The sequence below is a fragment of the Xyrauchen texanus genome, chromosome 21 (genome assembly GCF_025860055.1).
Source record: "Xyrauchen texanus isolate HMW12.3.18 chromosome 21, RBS_HiC_50CHRs, whole genome shotgun sequence".
NCBI lineage: Eukaryota > Metazoa > Chordata > Actinopteri > Cypriniformes > Catostomidae > Xyrauchen > Xyrauchen texanus.
In genome coordinates, this window is record NC_068296.1 from 17,909,932 (window position 1) to 17,931,839 (window position 21,908).

General features: G+C 36.5%; 1 protein-coding gene across 1 annotated transcript in view; it reads left to right on the top strand.

Annotated features, from left to right (window-relative positions):
• Positions 1-21,908, top strand: part of LOC127661190 (FERM domain-containing protein 5-like) — a 155,423-nt gene that overhangs the window by 130,456 nt on the left and 3,059 nt on the right. Inside the window, 10 exon segments of the mRNA XM_052151792.1 lie at positions 2,857-2,954; positions 4,124-4,247; positions 8,572-8,659; positions 8,894-8,982; positions 10,961-11,024; positions 11,184-11,275; positions 13,436-13,510; positions 15,959-16,027; positions 16,236-16,342; positions 21,692-21,907. Of these exon segments, the coding sequence (XP_052007752.1) occupies positions 2,857-2,954; positions 4,124-4,247; positions 8,572-8,659; positions 8,894-8,982; positions 10,961-11,024; positions 11,184-11,275; positions 13,436-13,510; positions 15,959-16,027; positions 16,236-16,342; positions 21,692-21,907 (1,022 nt within the window).

Below are 21,908 nucleotides of genomic sequence, written 5' to 3' on the forward strand. Positions count from 1 at the left end.
TACAGTGAAAAACTGTTAATTGGTTAACTTATCAAGCATGCTGTTTATTACAATTTTTTAACAAGATAATGCATGTAGTTTTAAGGTAAACTATTTTTTAAATTACAGTGAAAAAATTTAGCCTAATTGGACATTTGATTTATTTGGAATATTTATGTGTCTTCTTTATTTTTTGTATCTTTTGTTTATATACTGGGGTGTTTTATGTTACATTTTATGTTGTTTATGTTGTTTATTACATTATTTTAGTGTCTCCTGTGCTCTGTCTTTAATATTACTATTTATTAGCCATTGCTTTTGGAAGGGTGGAATAAAATGTATTTATGAAATTTAAAGGCATTGCATGTTGGTGTTTGATTAGCCACGCCCCCATTTCCAAAACTCAACACTCCAAAGAAACCAAATTAGCTTTATTGAGACCGACACCAAGCAGAAGCAGTTGTCAAAAACAACAGCAGCATAATAGCGCCCTCAGCTGACAACTGTAATGAACAACATGGCATAAAAATGGCTTTAAGCCTCAATACTTCGCTGCAACTACAATACTATAAAGAACATGCTAAATTAATGTCAGACAGAAAGCATCAGAGGCTGCGGCCTGCGGACACATTTTTGTTTGCTGTTTACAGAGTCTAGTGCTGTCATAGAGACCAGTGAGATTTCTCACAACACTTATTTCATTAATATGTTTCAGGGAGTAGAGCTTTTTCTTTTGGTTTTGCATGTGAAAGTAGCTAACAGCAACTTTAAGTCATCATGTGGTCATGGTGCTGGTAAAAAGTATATGTAAAATTGCAAGCAGATGTTTGTACATTATTGCCAGTTTTTTGGAATATTAACAAAATATTAACAAATATACAAGCACCAAAATTACATCACGTATTGCCCAAAACATGGTCAGTGTATTTTTACGATTAATATCTGCCAACCACAGCTGCCAGTATTTTAATCATACATTTTTCTGGATTTTTTACAGTGTGTTTTTTTCTCATAGTTTATTAAGCCTAAGAGCTGATTGTTTATAACTAAAATCTAACAATATTGTTGTAAAATTATTGTTTCCTTACAGTTTTGGGATTGCCTGTTTCTTCTGTTTAATTATATAGTTTTTTGTCAGTAGTGCTTATTGGATGACTAGAGTTCTATGAACCTGAGCCCAGGTCACTGTAGGAACATATTGTACAGTAACTTACAAGAACCTACAGAAAAATAACAAATAAAATAAAAAAATTATTAAATGCACTACTAACCATATCAAAGATGCTCCCTTTTATCAACAGTTCCTTTTACCCTCATCGTACTGAGATAAACAACATAATATTATAATATTTATTATAATATAATATTGTGTGTATTATTAATATTTATTGCTTGTTTCTGTCTTTGTTGGAAAATAGCTTAAAAGTGCATATTCTACAGAGCAAAAACAAGCATCTCAGCCCATTGATCATCTCAGACCAGTTATTTCTTCCTATATTTGGTGTGTCCTTCACCAGAACCAAATGTCACTTAGTTACAAGTAGAATGTTTTTCCATAAAAAGCAGGTTAGAGATATATAAGGAAAGCGATTTGTAGGCCAGAAATTGACTAGTGGCTTCAGAAATGGGCATTTAGCTGGTGTCACCTAGAGAAAATTCAGGGAACATAATTGCATTTTTAGCTCCTATGGCCTCTTAAGTGAAAAGCTATTAGCTCTAGCTGGGCTGGCCTACTTTGGGAAGTTCAAGACTAGCATGTCGCTCTTTACTCACGGGACATCTGTTGCACTGAAGTTGAGAGGAGCCAACCAGCAGTTATTATGCATTGCTAAGAGTCCGGATTGATTTGTGAATAGCAAAATGTGAGAATGTTGGTGTAGGCCTTAAAAGGAAGCTCATATCTCATATGTTAACATCTTTAACAACTTGATAAATTCAAAAACAAGGTCAGTATGAGTTATTTTATTTGTGTGTTTAATTTTATTGAGCTGTATTTACTGTAAAACAAATATTTCCAAATAAAAACAAAAAAATAATAATTTTGCTGCCATTTTATAAAAGCAGTAAATCCACTCAAGTCTGTGCAATACAGTGAGTTTACAATGGTAACGATCACCTCTGACCATTCAACATTTGTGTTTAGGTACAACATTTGAAACATACCCCTTACTTGTAGTAAATTCACTGTAATGCACAGCCTCTCATGGCTTTTTGCTTTAATATACAGTACACTAATTTAATATGACATTAAACTGCATAAAGTCAATGTATTTTTATGATGTTTTTTCCCTCAGCATTCAGTGTTTAAATATATTTAGATTTTACTCTTTTCTTTCCATAATAATCTAATTACCGGTAGCTATAAAATGCATTATTTAAAAAGTAGCATCTGTTCTTGAAACATTATAGCCCTGTGAAACAGATGCTAGCCCCAAAGAGCCAGAAGTTTGGGTGTGCTACACGTTTTGAGTATTGAGGTCTTTATTCTCCCAATTTAGAGACACCGCATCCTTTCCCAAAACAAAATTCTGGTTCTCAATTTAGAGTCTTTGCTGCTCATATAAGTCTGTAAATCAGAATGCATTTTAACCAAAACAAAAACATATATTCAGAATTTTGGAGATTGTCAAATCGTTTAACTTTATTAATTTCTTTAAATATTTTTGATAAATAATTTTTTGCTGTTTTTCTTCCTACCATGACAGTGTAGTGTTTCAGGTTGCACATTCATATCCCTCATTAAAGACAAATGGTGGAATATTTAGCCTTGTAAATGATTTTCCCATTAATCATATTCAAACACTAATGTGGAGGATAAAGGCATAAAGTCTTTTCTCTCTCTTTTTGACTTCATGTTCTTACATGTATTTGTTGCAGGTATCTTGTCTTCCTGCAGATCAAGAGAGATCTATACCATGGTCGTCTCCTTTGCAAAACCTCTGACGCGGCCATGTTGGCGGCTTACATCTTACAAGGTAAAGCAGAATGGGCACGTGGACTGTGGAACACACACACACACACATGCACAAACATACACCAGAGCAATGATTGCATAATAAAAAAGTCACAAAGCTTTTGTTTCTGTGACCTTCAAGAGATCATATAGATATACTGTGCTTCTAAAACAAAGTTTTTCTTTGTACAATTTAATAAAGCAGGGAAGCAGCGGTATGTGTATGCTGCTTGAATATGTGATGGTATGTACTGATATGTTAAAGTATGTGTGTTGTATTGTTATTATTTTTTTGTTGGAGCGGATAATGTATCGTTAGGTTTAGTTGTTTCGGTTGGCTTAAATATCTGAAAAATAACAAAAAAGATTCAGTTTGGGTCACATTTACGTTTCTTTGCCAGCATTACTTTCTAGCCCAAAAATATGCGATTTTAATTTGCTGCCCCACATAATTAAACAAATAATTTATATGTCACAAAGTAGTGTCTCGGCCATTTGCTCATATAAGTCTGTAGAGATTTGTGAAGTTCAGTCACTTGAAAAAGGGAAAGTTCAGGCTTTGAGGGTGAGATGCACACTAATGTTCTTTGATAGCCTGATCAGGGGCTTGTTTTGGAAGATGCTGTTGAATTAAAGATGCTCTGTTCCATCACCAGAACAGTGGTCTGGGAGGCCCATGGTTACCAAGAACAGAAGCTCGTCACTAGTTTAAAAGACACTTGCATGCAGAATAACATATCCGGTCTGCAAAAATCTATAAAAAAAAATCAAATAAAAAACCAGCCAATAAACATGGCTCCCAACACTTTATCTCACAGATCAGCATAATAATTAAAGGGATATTTCACCCAAAAATGTATATTCTGTCATCATTTACATTTCCATTTACTCACTATCTTTTTTCCATACAATGAATGAAAAGGATTACTGAGGCAACCATTCTGCCTAACATCTCCTTTTGTGTTCTGTGAAAGAAAGTCATATGTGTTTGAACAACATGATTCATTAATTTTTGGGTGAACTGTCCCTTTAAGACAACACATAGTATGACCACACGTTTACAAAAACTAATCTGAAATGAGCGTAAATGTAGCATGATGAAAGATTGATTTTTGTGACTGCTTTATTGCTAAGATTGGACACTATGAATGGATGCATGATGAAAGATTGATTTTTGTGGCTACTTTGCAGCTGAGATAGGAGACTATGACCCAGGAAAGCATCCAGAGGGCTACAGCTCCAAGTTCCAGTTCTTCCCCAAGCACTCAGAGAAGCTGGAGCGAAGGATTGCAGAGATTCACAAGACAGAGTTAATGTGTGTGAACTCTTTTTTCCCATTAATTGATGCTTTTGGGAATCATGGAAATGCTCTTTAGAATCTTTCTCTCCTTCTTTCTTACACAATTTCTTTATTTTTTATTTCATTTTCAAAACACTTTCTATTAAGTGGTACGTCTCTGGTAGTTCCGAATGTCTAAGTTGACATATTTCAGATTTTTATAGTAAACTTGGCTATTTACTAGTCTAGTATTAGGGGTAGCGATGTGTAGTGCAACATGAGTCTTTTATATTTTTTCTCAGTTTTCCTAGAAAAGAAAGATGCTAGCATATAGATGGCTCCAACACTAACAAATAGACTGAAAGCTATAAAATTAGTCATATACCATTTACAGGACAGGCAATTGGCTCCAAAATATATTAACGTAACAGAGTGCCCATGAAGGAAAGATACTTAACAGGGTTGTATGCACTAGCCGAGCAACTGCTTTTGAAATGAATGGGGATTCTAACAGATATATCTCCAGGTATATTAAACCTACTGTACTTGGCATAAACCTCTATGATTAACCAATCTGGAGTATGATTGCTGCACACACTGTGTGCAATGCTGCCCTCTGGTGGTTTGACTGTTCTATGACGAGAGCAGCCCTATTAATCTTATTATGGAAACTATCTTCTGAATGTAGAGCGAAGCTGGCAGTTTAGATCTTACCAAATGTTCCAGTAAGTCAGTCCTGTAATCTGAGAGCCATCACTTTCTCTCAATGTAAAAGGTGGCTTTTCTTCTCTGATTTGTGTCGAAATACCAGGCAGCCAGTCTTGTTACATTAAGGTTTTGAATGTTGAATGGCCAGTGTTGAATAAAACATGAGCTGGGAAGAGGTATCCTGGGGCGATGATGCTTGTACTGGCTGGCTGGCTTGCTTTCTGTTTAGTGACCACTAATCAATGTGGTTCAAGTATAAAGTTTCAAAATAAATGTATAGAATACATCGCCTTTTGTATTGACATTTACATTGTGCATGCAGTTTCTGGGCAGATGCTTTCTTCAAAAATTGTGAAGTGTTAGTTCACCCAAAAATTTTAATTATCCCATAATTTAATTACCCTCAAGCCATACTAGTTGTATATGACTTTCTTCTTTCAGCCAAACACAATCAGAGTTGTATTAAAAAATATCCTTTTTCTTCCAAGCTTTATAATGAGAGTGAATGGTACCTTAGATTTTGTAGCCCAAAAAAGCACATCCATCCATCAAAATAATTATCCATACGGCTACATGGGGTTAATAAAGGCCTTCGGAAGTGAAGCGTTTTTGTAAGAAAGATATCCATATTTATAACTTTATAAACTATAATCACTGGCTTCTGGTAATGGCCGTCTACACGTTCACTGGCTACCTTTCTATCCTCTGTGCATCCGTGTTTGTCACTTCTCACCGGAGCTTATACTATGCTTACGTCATACGCCGGAACCTGACTCTCTCGTGAACGCACGGACGGCAGTTACCAGTGATTTATAGTTTTAGGGCTGCACCTAACGATAATTTTTTTTATCGATTAATCTAACGATTATTTTTTCAATTAGTCAATTAATCTAATGACTAATTTGCCGATTTTTCTAAAGATTTTTGTATTATTATTTCTTGATTAATATAACACCCAAAATAAATATAAAAACATTAATATTTCAATATTTTAATAAATTATCTTCTCTTAAACACAAACAAATGTACAAGAAACAAAGTGTGCACTGAGGGCATTATTCTGCATAAAAAAGTGCCCTGTTTTAACTGGTAATCTCCATTTTACAGTCCAACATTAATTTTATTTTGGAGAGATTTTATGTTGACTGCTGAACTCGAGGTTGCACAATGTTTTGATATTCCTCCTGAAAGTGACTTGAATTTTACATTCGTTTAATTTATTTTGTTATTGGATTGCTAAATGTAGATTCATTTTATTTTATTTTGGAGCGATTTTAAGTAAGAACTTGTTCAATTCGAGTAAAAGGAAAGTGCAATCTACATTTAGCAATCCAACAACAAAATAAATAAAAAAAAATTGAAAATTCAAGTCACTTTCATGGAGAATATCAAAACATTGTGCACGAATCTGTTTAGCAGTCCAACATAAAATTATTTTACAGTAAAATTTGAGCAATTTGAGTAACACTTAAATGTTCTTCTAACAGGAATATCTAAAATTGTGCATTTTGAATCAACTCTCAGTAAAATAAACATTTGTAACAAAACAATTCACAAGGTAGGAACCTAATAATGAAAATTAGGGGTCACGATTGTGAAATTAATTGTCAAACAAATAATTGTGATTATGACCATGATTACTGTTTTAGGACTATGATGATTAATTGTCTGTATTAGGTGTTTCACGAATATGATGATTAATTACCATACAAACTCACTATGTGTGCTTCATGCACACAACAAAGTCATTTATATTTAGATTGGGTCATATAATAAAATAAGGGTATATGATTTCCTTTTCAGGCTTAAAAACATATGAATGACAGTCAAATAAAATTATAAAATGATTAAAATAATATTTTAATTATCAAAATATGTCTAAATAACTCAAATATATCTCTCTTATTTGTCCGATTTACTTTTGATCCATTGGTCTTTCAATGCTTTGTTTTCTTTTCCTTCTTTTGTAACTCAGCTAACCTGTACAGCTATTATATTATATTATATTATATTATATTATATTATATTATATTATATAGTATGCAATATTAAAATATTTCTGCCTTAAATTCTTCACTTTCACACATTATTTTAAGGCTCTCTGGTTAACTCACAAGCCCTTATTTCTCATGAAGGAAGACTTCTGTTTCTTGCGTTTGATCATCTCCACAGAAATAGAGCATCTCCTCTGTCTCACTGCATGTTATAACACTGTGAATAAACCCACAATGACCACGGATATTTGACATTACATGGCCGTAAAGTGAAACTAGAGTGCTTTGCGTTCACAAAACGAATCAGTTTATACCTTGAGAAGTGGTTCATCTTCTAGAGAGCTGCTCTTGTGACGTCAGCGGTGCGGTTCCCTGAGATGTTTGGAGTTCAAGTGAATTCGACACAAGTGCTTTTTCCTCCGCGCTCACTGGCAAGTGAAATGTTAAATTTTTTTGGTTGCGAAATTTACTCTCAATGTAGAGGGCTGCATGGCCGTTAAAATAAACAGAAAATATAAAACGGCCAAATAACAAAATTAGATGACGCATTGCGTAAATTTACATTAACAGCGGTGCAGAAATTACTTTTAAAATGGGGGCGATGAGGAAACATTTAGAAAATATATTTTAAGTGACTACTACTAACAGAAATACGTGTTGTACTACTATATCGTGTTTGGGTGTGTACAAAAACTAAACCGGCTTACGGTGCTGCCGTCTTGACAAGCGCTCCTGGATGCTTTCACTTCAAGTGTTCCTTCATGGCGGTTGTACGGCTGTGATAAGCCATTCCCAATTTGCATATCTTACTCAGCACCACGTCGTTGGGTCTCCGGCTAAAAACTCACATGCTTTAGATCAATATGGGCAAGTTTTTTTTTAGCTGCAGTTCGTTCTTCAGGGAATCCATGCTTAATTATTCCACGATGCATGTTATGCAAATCGACGTATTTCTGTAATGGATGACATCAATTACGTCGATGAATCGGCCCAGCCGTATATTGTTTATAAAGTTATAAATATGGATATTTTTCTTACAAAAACGCTTCACTTCAGAAGGCCTCTATTAACCCCCTGGAGCCTTTATGGATTATTTCTATGATGGATGGATGCGCTTTTTTGGGCTTCAAAATCTAAGGTACCATTCATTCCTATTATAAAGCTTGGAATGGCTTGAAGGTGAGTACATTTTTGGGTGAACTAACCCTTTCAGGATAATCATTAAGTACAAATCCACAATGAATGCAGATTCAATCCAATCAGTGTTTTAAAAACTGCTTCACAAGCACATTTTTCTCCCGTGTTAATGTATTTCCTATTAAATCTGGAAGTTTATGCAAGACATATCGAAGGACCTGTTCCTTTCTTTATAATAGCCAAAAGGTCACAGCCATGAACCGTAATTTGCATCTGGCAAGAGGAGCTACATTCTCATTCTAGAGAACATAGCTCCATTTTGCCAGAGAATGACTGACAGAAGAGATGAAAGCCTGTAAATTTGAAAAGTGTATATCTGCTAAATGTCAAGATTTACAATAGCATATAGAGGGCCATTGACTGAAAGCCACAAAACTGTCAATCACTTTAAGACTAATTTCTTGCTGATAGTTCCACCATTGAATGACATCATAGATTGTGTTTTTGGTGTTGTTTTGCAGAGGTCAGACTCCAGAAACAGCAGAACTGAAGTTCCTGCAGAAAGCACAAATGCTTGAAACATACGGTGTGGATCCTCATCCGTGCAAGGTTTGATGGCGCTATCTAACCCATGTATAGCTTGGATCCAGAAGCTATTGTCAGTAGTTTCCTCAGTACATAAACCCCAAACTTCCTGCCTTTTAGATGCTGAACGTAAAGGAAAGTACGTTTATCATAAGCCTGGCAATAACCGTGTGAAAGCTGTGCTGTTCTGCTCACTGGATAGTCTTCCTACTGAGAAGTGAAGCTGACATGGTTCTCTTCTATCGCATTTTATCACAGGATGTTTCTGGGAACCCAGCTTTCCTTGCCTTCACTCCGTTCGGTTTTGTTGTGCTTCAAGGGAACAAGAGAGTCCATTTCCTCAAATGGTGAGTGACTAGTACTTGCCTTTTTTCCCCACTGAACTTCTATTGACATCTTAGGGGCTGAGTAAACAGACACATATGCATTGTGAGGCTGAAAATAATGAGTCATTCTTGCCTAGAGACGGGCTCCGAGTATACAAGCCACAGTTGGTTTACTATATTGTATTATATGTTCCCGACCATCTGCCTCTGTCTGGACCCGTTACAGCAGACAGGTGTTCAATTATCCTTCAGTAGCTCTCCATACAGAGAACATGTTTAAAGTCAGCTGGCCACAACAAGCCTGTGCAGACTGTCCATACAAAGAGTGTTGAACCGTTGTGATGTCTGTCTTTTGTCTGACTGTCTCTGGGTTTTGTTGTATGTGAATTAATCCATATTGCACATATACTTCACAATTAAAGCAGAATTGTTGTAAGGACGATTCTTCAATTAAGGGATGAAAAAAAAAAAGCATTTGTTCAATTATTACTTTTATTAATTTAAAAATGTATTATTGAGCTTTAAAACTTTATTTCATTTAAAAAAACTATTTTTTAAGGTTGTTAAAATCCGAATAATTCACTAAAAGCTGAACTCAACATCATACATACACAACATCAAAATCCACACCATCATAAATTGTAGGAAAAATCTATTTGAAAGTTGATCAAGGCCAGGATCAGATCCTTATTCCTGAACATGATAAACATTTAAAAATCTTCTCTGTCTCTATTTGCAAGAAAAAAACAACAGAGCTCTCATGCTATTTCAGGGTTGTTGCACAGTTGTAAAAAAGTAACTTTAAGGCTTTTTAATACCTTTTTAAATACCTGACATGATAAAATGAGTTGATTTTTGATAGTTGTCAGTTTTGTTAAGAATATAAACACACTTACTGATTGTGAAGCGCTCTAAAATGGAGTATGAGTTAGAACAATGCCACCTTTTGTGGTTTCATAATCACACTAGGAACATACCGTGATTTCGATTGTATTTTAATTAACTGTGCAGCCCTGAATCTACATTAATTGTCTCCTGTCTTTCTGTCCCAAAATTTTAAGAAGACTGAAAATGATAATTGAGATTTTTTTTTGTATACCATTTAAGACGTTTAAATCTTTTTATGGCCTTTCATTTAAAAAATTTGAATATTAAGTGATAGATCATATGAAAAATATCTCCTCATTTTCTCACCCTCATGCCATCCTAGATGTGTCTGACTTACTTTCTTCTGCTGAACACAAATGGAGATTTTTAGAAGAATATCTCAGTTCTGTAGGTCCATATAATGCAAATGAATGGTGGCCAGAACTTTGAATCTCCATAAAGCACAAAAAGGCAGCAAAAAGTTATCAAAATGACTAGTGGTTAATTCCATTTCGTCATAAGCGATTTGATAGGTGTGGGTGAGAAACAGATGAATATTTAAGTTCTTTCTTTACTCTAAATCTCCACTAAACAGGCACCACATGTGACATTCAGACGTAAAAGGGAAAGTGGAAGTGGCGATTTAGAGTAAAAAAGGACTTTAATATCGATCTTCTTCTCACTCACACCTATCTAATCACTCCTGAAGACATGGGTTTAACCACTACAGTTATATGGATAACTTTTATGTTTCCTTTTAGATTTTTGGAGCTTCAGTGTCTGGACACTATTCACATATATATATATATATATATATATATATATATATATATATATATATATATATATATATATATATATATATATATATTTGGTCACTTGCATATATATAGATGATATATATAAATATTGTCTGCAGAAGAAAGAAAGTCATACATATCCAGGATGGCATGAGGGTGAGTAAATGATGGGAGAATATTCATTTTTGGGTGAACTATCCCTGTAAGCCATTTCAAGACTTTTTAAGGACCCGTGAAGATCATATATAGTACATGCTGTGATTGTCTTTGTAAAATATTCATGATCACAATGCCTCTTTTTGTTGTTCTATAAATTCTCCTCCTTGAACAAGGAACGAGGTGACCAAACTGAAGTTTGAGGGAAAGACATTCCATATATATGCAAATCAGAAGGAGGTGAGAGCATTAATTATGCAACTCAAAAAAGAGTTGAACAGAATTACTAATTGCTAAAGTCTCCTATGATAACGAATACACAATCTGTGTACATTTAATAATAGTTTTTAATGACAGTGCTGTATCAGTGCACTTTTAATGACTATCTTTTATGCTCAGGACAAAAAGATCATCTTGACATACTTTGCACCAACACCAGAGGCCTGCAAGCACCTTTGGAAATGCGGTGTTGAAAATCAAGCCTTCTACAAGTGAGTTTCAAGGTGTCTTTTACTTACTTTCGAGGCATATATGCTTGATTAGAAAAGTGAGATACTTCATTTTTATTTTATTTTTGGGAATTTTAGCCTTTTATATGGAGCACAATGATAGTGGTAAAGAGGGAGGGGAACAGAATTGGCCAGACCCGGACATGACCCAGGCCGTATTTAACCCCAATTTCCCATGAGCCAACAGCTCTTATACTGAGTTACCTTCTGTGCAACAACTCCGACTTGAAATGCTTCTGATTCTGGCAATAATGTGTTCCTTTTTTAGGTCTTCCAAATTGCCAACACTGTCATTTCCTCTCCCCGTGGTGTGATATTTAAGACTGCTATGTAAGCTAATTTTCATTGCAGTGCAACTAATAATGCAACTACTGGTCTCGGCACTTGCGTCTAGATAGCGTCATTGGGTTGTAACTGCACAGGGGGTCACCTAATGGAAGAGCCACATGTCCAGAATGACCTTTAGTGAGTGAGCAATGTGATACATGGGGTTGAGCATTCTTCCTGCTCATCCAGAGGGACACCCATGCCCATTTCAGTCACGGCTGATTGTATGTGTCCTTGCCCACACCATGGGAAGTGTTCACAGCAGCCTGCAGCACAAGACGTACTGCAGTGCTACGGATGAGCAGGCCAGGTTTCTAAAAGGAGAGGCCAGTTTAACAACACTGTGGAGTCACCACTGATATTCATCTTCATCGTTCTGTGATGAATGATTTTGGCTGACCAAGGTGACATCTTTGGAACTAGAGTCTGTTTCAGCTCTCATTCTGAAGTGTAGGAAACGTATTTAAAGTGAATAGGATAGTGTAATCACTGAATTGGCAAGGTGCTCACAGACATATGAAGACTGAATCTGCATTGCATTCCAAATCCAACTGAATTCATTCCTCTGAAGTAAAGAGAAATGTGTAGTTGTAGTTAAAGTTAAAGTTCCCAAGAGAAGTGGAATTTGTGGTTGTTGAAGCCAGATGATAATTGAAAAGTGGGTTTTATGTTGCACAAATGATGTATTTGGGAAAAGGAGATTCCACACTTGGTGATGAAAAGCCTTAGCAAAATGTTCTCCAGAGGCTGACTGAGCAAAAACACTTCAGCTCTGCCAGCAGTTTCATTACAAGGTTTAGACAAAGAGTGTACAAGCTTTAGAAACCAAACTTCTTTTAGCAGAATATCATTAGGGGTTGAGTAATTTATCACAATAACAGTATACTGAATATAGATATATATACATACAGTAGTTATATTTGCTGGAAATTAAAATGGCTATATACAGTATGTAAAAAAATTGCATGATAAATCCTTTTTTGGAAAATCCATTGAATTAAATACTTAATCACTGAAACGAATTACCTTTTATTTATAATTGCAAATACAGAAAAGAGTGGGGACAAAGTATCATGATTCTTTAAGAGTTAGTTCACCCAAAAAAAGAACGTTCTCATCATTTTCTCTCTCCCAGATGTGTATGACTTTCTTTCTTCTGCTGAACACAAACTTAGAGTTTTAGGAGAATATTTCAGCTTTGTAGGTCCTCACAATGCAAGTGAATGGTGGCCTGAACTTTGAAGGTCCACAAAGCATATAAAGGCAGCATAAAAGTAATCCAAATTACTCAAATGGTTAAATCCATTACTTCAGAAGTTATATGATAGGTGTGGGTGAGAAACAGAGCAATATTTCAGTCATTTTGTACTATTAATTTCCACTTTCATATTCTTCTTCTTTTGTTTTTAGCAATTCACATGCTTCGTGCATATCGCCCCCTACAGGGCAGGGAGGACAATTTCTTGTAAAGAGATTAGCACCAAACTAGCTAAAGTTTGTTAGGTTTCAAGCTGTATAAAGCAATATATATATATATATATATATATATATATATATATATATATATATATTGCTACAAATGAAGTCACTGGACATGTTATGATTGTCAAACATTAGTAAACAAGTCCATAGTTGTGAATGACATCTGTGGTTGCTCTGCTAGAGCATCTGTGTTAACTTCACTTGGAGTCATCAGTCATTTTCTGGTATGTTTATTGAAAAAACAACAACAAAATGTTTTAAACAAAACAGTGTTTTCTTGTGCACATTCTGAAGTCCTTCAGAATTGAACCATTCCTCTCTGTCACTCCTCAGGTTGGAGAAGTCGAGCCAGGTTCGCACGGTGTCCAGCAGTAACCTGTTCTTCAAGGGCAGTCGTTTCCGCTACAGGTGAGTGTGGTGAGGCAGGCACAGCTCGGGTCACAGCAGATGCCTGCTGCAACCTCAGGGGCCTCTCACAGAAGGACAGACCCCCTGCTCCAAAAACAACCTACTTTCCTTGTAACAGTCACATTGAGGTGGCTTTTTTAGAGCCAATGCACCAAAACCTGCTGCGGATGTAGCTGTGTACTCAGACCACCTTTTAGTCACAAGTGTTTATTTAATAACAGCAATTGTAACAGATTATAAATAAACAAACAGCACAATCAATTATTTTAGTGGGCTCACAGACAGAAAAACACCACATTTGGAAATTGATAACAGTTGCATCTTCACTCCTTTGCAAGAAGACAGGCAGAATTTAAGGCATTTAAGGTCTTTGTTAGAGAGAGTTCAGTCAAAGACTGAGAGACACAGATTGAGTTGGGAGAGGTGGCTCAATAAGGTTAATCTAATTCCTAAGCTTCATAGACTCTAGTCACAGTGGTCACCATTGCTCAAAGTCACAGGAAACACAGTTCCCACAGAAAACGTGAGCGGATGAGAGGGTTTTAACATGGTTGGAAGCGGCTGCTATTTTATCCTCAACTGTTCAGCAATTTTCTTCAGGTTGATTTTGATAAATGAAGCTGGTTTTAGTTTGTTTCTGGCCAAAAATTCTCAACCAATTTAAAGTGGGCAAAATTTTGCTCTGGCTGTGAGAGTTAGGACATGTCCACACTAATGCTTTTTAAGTTGTTTTTAAACAACTAATGTTTTCCTAAGTATGCGGTACTTAAGAGAGTTTTCAGTGGAGAACACTGTTCCAGTGTGGGTGAAAGATGTAAACGTTGCTAAATCAATGCGTCTTCAACTGAAAACGTACAAGTGTGGATGTGGCCTAAAACATTTTTCTGTAAAATGTGAATCCTCAGATTGTCCCGTTGTTTGCTCACACAAAATTTCTGTCAGATTCAACCAGTGCTAATTAACATACATTTGTTCTAACCTCATTCTGATGTTGATGAATTCAGATTTTTCTAAATGAGGAAGCGCATGACCACAGTTAGTAATTAGAACAATACACACCCAAACAATTTCCATTTAAAAGTTTTTCATTAAAACCCTTTAATCTCAGATTGTGGCAGGCCCACAATGAAAAACATTATTATCAAAATATTAATAACTACACTCTTGACCAACACAAAACAGTTATTGTTTTAAAGCTTAGAAGCTGTATTTTACAATGCATGCAGGCATTATGACCAAAACTGAACAAGTGCTTTGAAATTTGCAGACATTGATAATTTATCAATAATTTTGCACTGAACATTTTATTGTAATCAGCAAAAAGATCAAACTGATCAAACAGCCATGTGTCATACAGTATGTTGTTGGAAAGCTGTCAAGGAGTAAAATAGTTTTACTCACAGACAAAAATGTAGCAAGTAATAGCCAAGTATTTGTCTTTGACATACATTTTACATGCATACAGGTATTGCTTTTATGCTGCATTTTTGCTTATAATTTTAAGAATTAAATGTAATATCTCATACCATTTTTATAGGAGGCAAATTATGTTTAAAACAAGCCTAATCACAATGTAATCGGATGCATAGATCATTAGAAAATCCTCACAAAGAACAATGCCCACACAGCACATAATGTGCTATCTGGATAAAAACACATTCATTTTCCTGGATCAGATGACTTCAACTTAAATTATGAGGTAAGTTGTCCAGTGTCATGGAATGCTTAACCAATCATATTAGGATTCAGATTGCTGCAACCAGAGGTGGAAGTCATCCAGATATGATCAGACAGGATCGTTCACTCTAATTACATGTGGCCACCACGAGATGGCACCAAGTACATGACACATATCAATAATGGCTCAAATAACACAGAATGGAACTGAATTAGTTACTCAGCCTGCATGCTTTGGAGAGAGAGCATACCTTTATTTGTTGTATTTGCATGTGTAAATAGTTTATTCGTTGTATTTGCATGTGCAAACTGTTCTTATGTACATTTATTATTTATTTTCTTGGATATTCTTTTGGAGACGTTTTATGAGACTAGGATAAATTATATATTTAATGCTATAACTTTTGATTGCTTTGACATATCAACACAAAATTTTACTCTGTTTCAGTTTACATGATTGGGAATAAAACAAAAGCTTTTGGAGCTACCTTATTTACACCCTGATATTATGTAATTTCTTGGTTCAAATTTGAACAAAAAGTTTCTTTTTGGCTCAAGTTTCTTTTTATGATTTTTTCAGCAGTGTTTTAGGCTGATATTCTCAGAATTTATCATAATCTATATCGTGTTATATGAGTTATAAGCCTTTAATTTTGTGTATGCCACTGAAACACCATCCGCTTAATGGGCTAAGTTTTGAAAAACTTATGTGAAGATGTATTGATAAATCATGGATAGTAAATGAGACCTGTTGTTCTGGTTTTGTTGCAGTGGAAGAGTAGCCAAAGAGGTCATGGAGCATAGTGCAAAAATTAAACGGGAACCTCCAGAAATACACAGGTATGCATCAGTTCTCATTTGTAATGGCTGTGTTCACTGTGCAATTGCTTACAGTGGGTCAGGGTCTTGGGTGGTGACGTCATGTGTATGTTTTACATGTGTGTAAAGTAAGCCCTCCTGATTGATGCTTGTATATGTAGGGCATACTGTAATGAAATAAATCAGGGTGTTGTTGATACTGTACTCTAGTGTGTTTATGTGGTCACAGAGCTGGCCTAGTGCCTAGCAGAAGCTGTCCGTCCATCACTCACGGGCCGCGACTGAGCAGTGTACCGCGCACCCGCCGGAGAGCCGTACACATATCCATCATGGAAGGTGAGAGTCCAGTTCAACCCATTTACCTGAGTCCAGTTCGATTCGCAATGAAATTCCTGAACTATGAAACTATAGTAAATGTAACACTAAAAGTCCATGTACTGAATGGTTTGGAACATTATCAAAATGCTGCAGGTAAATAGCCAACCTACAATATAGACTTGCATGTAAAAAGTAAAAACCTATAATATAACAATAAACATTTAAAGTTGCTCAAGTAGTTGCAAAAACTAGATAACTAAGTTAAACCTTCAGCTAAAATACCACATTCAGGGAATGCTTGTGCAGCAAATTTTTTTGATATTTGACAAAAAACATGGTCAAGAACGTGTAAGATTTTACATCAATATTTATATAAATATGCATATGGGAAAGTGTATATATTAGGTCTTGGAACTGGTCACCATTTCTTTTATGTTTTTCACCCTTTTCGATTGCACGATTTTTGGTTGCAGTTCTTTTAAATTGTCCTATGTTGTGACAAATAACTTTTTAAACATACACATATTCCCTGTAGTTTTTCAATTAATATGAAGTCATAAAATCTGCATGCATAATAATTATAAAATAATTAATCATTATAATCATTGTTTTGCTCACGTACTGTAAATATATACATTAACCACAGGCAGTAATCTGAAGCTGACTGAATCCTCTCTTATGAGAGTGGAGTTGCAGGTGTCCCTGTCAGTCAGACCATTCTATTTCTGTGCCAACTTTGTACAGTCAGTATATGCGCTGCCCTGTGGCACCAGCAGTGCCATCTTGTCCCACCCATCCAAGGATTAAGGCTCCCTCTGTCCACCCCCCTCATTCAGGTTTTCATCTAATAGGTCTTGCGTTCATCACAAGCATCGAAACAGAGTGTAAAGGCTACAACTGAGTTTGCACTGTACGAAGATAAGTCTTAGTTGAATCTCTGGCCACTGTATTCCCTCTAACTGTGTTTTAACTCAGTAGAGATCACCTTCCGATGTTGTAAAGAGCTTGTTAGTGCAGATGTCTCAGAGAGCTGAGGAGGATTAAGTCAACTTTTCTTCATGTGCTGACTGTGAGTCTTCAAGGAGTATTAATACCCACCTCTGAAAATAGACGGGGCCTTTCTCTCCATTTAAGTCACTGGCTGTGGGAGGGAGGAGGTGAGGGGCCATTCCAGCCTGGGTGGGGTTGAGTCATTGCTGTCTTGGGGTGTCTATTCTGTGCTGTGTGCTACCAGTTACCTTTACCAGCACAGCTAATTCTTTAACCAGCAGCCCAGGGTGGAAAGAGGGCACCGGTAACGGGGTTTGTACTTGTTCGCACATTCTTTTAAGAACAACGCCAGCTGCAGTTACTTGCTTTTGGAGCCAAGCATGGTGAAGTGCCTAATTCGCATCACCACACGGGTGAATGTTCACCTGCGCATGATCAACCACTGCTATCGAGATGTAAAGGTACGGGTGCTGAGTTTGGGGCCTCGTATGCTGGGTAAGGCCCTTGGCGTGCTGCCTCTTTACCCAGCACTCACCGGGCAGCAGGACAAGCTACAGGCATCACCTTTGCCTATGACTTCATCTCCTTATGGAATGCCCAGCACACCTTTAGGTAAATGTGTGTTTGTTGCATTTGACATGCTTCAATGAGCTTGAATTTTAAATTGCTTTCCATTTTGCATCAGTTTTTTTATGGTAGACCATTGATGTAAGTATTGGCTTTTTATTCCAACCCACCAAATCCAATTTCATCAGAAAAAGTCAGAAACAAAATATCTTGCTGAAACAGACTCTGTTTCAGGAAGATATTGTGTTTCTGAAATTTTCTGATGAAATTGGATTTGGTGGGTTGGAATACAAAGAAGCAGGTAATATAATCTTGGCTGGTGTTGTCTAAAGGCCTGCTCTAAATGGAATCAGGGGTTCCAATAAATTGAGATGAGATTAGAGGTGTGAACTGCCCAGTAAACCAAAGGCACACAGAGTTTGGTTAGTGACAAAGTGTGTTCTTCTCAAGAAAGGTTTCTTCTTATGCTCTGATCAAAAGAAATGTCAGATGACCTTAAATTAACTGTAGAGATGCATAAGGTTGGAAGATTTCAGAAGCATTTCTAAAGGCCTGAATGTACTTCAATCAGCAGTCTATAAATGTAAGTCATGCAGTACTGTTGCTACTCTTATAAGGAATAGCTGTCTGGCAAAGATAAGGCCAGAGGGCAATGGGCATACTGCAAGTAAAATAAAAAACCTTGAGTTAACAAAACTTTGGGGTAAAAGAACCTGCAGATATCACATTTCATGTTTCCCGGAAATGGCGGAAATGCATAACACAATGTTTGGGGGACTGCATAACAATACTACAGCATCATCCCAGCTGTGAATGGTGGAGGGAGCATCATCATATCAGAGTAGCCATTTATCACCTTTTGGGTGATGCAAGACATTGATTTTACAGAAAAATCAACAAAGGAATCCATTGAATTACACTGAAGGTAATTTGTGTCTAGACCTCAATTCCTGAAGAGAGCTGAACCTGCAAGTAACACCATATATTAATGAAAAGAAAAAGTTTTGTTGGAAGGAATGGCCTAATATTTCTTGAATCTAATGCCTAAGTCTGATCAGCATGTCTTGTGATTCAAGCACCAGTTACTGAAGTGTTCACGTAAGCTTCTTTTCCACCATCAGGCCGATGGTTCTTAGCACTGTGAGGTACGGTTCCAGTAGCATTCCAGTAGCACGGCACGATTGCAACCCCATCTCGTCCTGAGCTCCTCGGTACTGTTGGCTAACCATGCTTAACTGTGCTGTTGGAATGGCTTTAGTACGTGGCGACTCATGATTGTCAATTTGCCAGCTACCTAGATACAAATGAGTTACATTGGCATTGGCATAGTTCACTATTATGAGGTTATTACATTTATATAAAAAAAACAGTGTATTTTTGGTTTATATTCTAGTGTAGTACATTATTTTTCTACACGCTTTTTTCGTCTGAGAGGTATACAGCTCTGGAAAAAATTAAGAGACGTCTTCAAAATTATCAGTTTCTTTGGATTTACTATTTATAGGTATGTGTGTTGAGTAAAATGAAAATTTTTGTTTTATTCTATACAGTACTGACAACATTTCTCACAGATTCCATATAAATATATTGTCATTCAGAGCATTTATTTGCAGAAAATGACAACTGGTCAGAATAACAAAAAAGATGCAACGTTTTCAGACCTTGAATAATGCAAAGAAAACAAGTTCATATTCATAGGATCGGTGATGATCTGTGGTTGCTTCAGCAAGGCTGGAATCAGGCAGATTCATCTTTGTGAAGGACGCCTGAATCAAGTCATGTACAAGGATTTCCTGGAAGAAAACTTGCTTGCTTCTGCTCTGACAATGTTCCCCAACTCTGAGGATTGTTTTTCCAGCAGGATAATGCTCCATGTGTGGATGAAGGATCACTGGATCAAGACCTTGTCATGGCCAGCCCAATCTCCAGACCTGAACCCCTTTGAAAACCTCTGGAATGTGATCAAGAGGAAGAAGGATGGCCACAAGCCATCAAGCAAAGCCGAGCTGCTTGAATTTTTGCGCGAGTAGTGGCATGAAGTCACCCAACCGCAATGTTAGATAGGTAGAGAACATGCCAAGACGCATGAGAGCTGTGATTGAAAGTCAGGGTTATTCCACCAAATATTGATTTCTGAACTCTTCCTAAGTTAATACATTAACACTGTGCTGTTTAAAAATGAACATGAACTTGTTTTCTTTACATTATTCGAAGTCTGAAAACACGGCATCCTTTTTCTTATTTTGACCAGTTTTCTTTCTGCAAATAAATGCTCTAAATAACAATGTGTTTATTTGGAATCTGTGAGAAATATTGTCAGTACTGTATAGAATAAAACAAAAATGTTCATTTTACTCAAACACATACCTATAAATAGTAAATGCAGAGAAACTGATAATTTTGCAGTGGTCTCTTAATTTTTTTCCAGAGCTGTATGCTAGCTTGCTCATTAAATGCATATAATATATCATATTACTTGGATAATATTTTGTCAACTAATGTAATTTTTTTGCTAGTTTTGGAACGTTTACCTTACTCTGTGTTAGTGTTCGGTGGTATGCTCAACCCCTCAGCAAATTATGGTAAACCTCTTGCCTTTTTCTCATTGCATTCCTTTTCTTGACATGGGACATGTCAATCTCGTGCTTTAGCAGAGTAAGAACCAGGGGAAAAAGCAGTCCTAAAAACTGGAATGTGCATCATTAGTGCATCTCGCTCTTGTGTGCCGCCACCAACTGATTTATTTTTTACGTAAATTCAAGCACCACAGTGGAAAAATAAACCGTAATCAACACGGAACGGCACGATTTTACAACAAGAACCCTTTGGCTAGTTTTTCCAGCTTTGATTGTGATTATTTAACACAATGCTTTCAAGAAGTATGATTCTATGCACTTTAAAAGTTCCATTTCAGTAGGACTAAAATAAAATTGTCTTATTCTAATGTCATGTTACTGCTTTTGTCCGAATGAAATCATACCAGTCCAATTTTTGCAAACTCAAACTGATGTACCAAGATAATGTGATTGCACAGTAGCTCTGCTTTGTTGTGTATACATGACACGTTAATTGGACCACAACTAGCCTCTGTGTTGTGCCCTTGCTCCAAAAGTGAGGGGATATCTTGACAAATGAAGACTGTAGCTTGACTTCACACAAACCTGCTGTAGATCAATTATCTCTGCTCATGTGAATGTACTGAATGTTGATACAAAGTTCAACTATTTCGTTTGCAATAATACTGTATTTGTCTATTATTGAAACTTGAAGAGCAGAACACATTGTTATGAATAATTAATGCCTGAGTAGTTAAATTGCACAAATTGTTAGTTTTGTGCACAAATGTAGAAGTGCTTTCATGTCTACTTTGACCATTTTTCTCTTCAGAAGAGTTTTTAAAATTATGAACAAGAACCTTTGGTTGAGCTGTAAAATGTCATATCGTTTAAAATAAGAAATCCTAATCCCTTCACATTAGAATAGAGATGTAACATATCTGCAATGCCACACTCAAGAATCTAAAGCTCAGCAAAAGCTCGTCTGATTCTCTGCTGTGCTGACTTTGAGTTCCTTGGGGAAAAGGTTATGCAAAAAATGTAAGCACAATGATGTATATGGAATATTTGCAGCATTTTCACTTTGTGATGAAATGGGACTCTGTGCTCTCTTACTGTGTCAAAATCCTTTTAAGATGAAGCCACTCAAGATGTTTAAGCTGATCACCCCTCCCCCCATCTGCCTCTAAAGATCTGTCTACTCTGCTTAAATTGTGTGCTTTTCTCTTTCCCTTTTTCCCTTTCTGCTGCCCAGGCTTAGAATCCTTACGGGATAGTGCACACTCCACTCCTGTGCGCTCTGTTTCCCATGGCGATTCCTTCCTCCCACGTTCGCGTAGTCAGGTTACGGATTCCTGTGACAGGACAGCAGTCATCTCGGACGAGACCTACAGTCCATCAGACAGTGTGCTGCCAACACCAGTGGCTGAGCACAGCGTGGAGCTGGGTGTCCCACGACTGATCAACGGCAC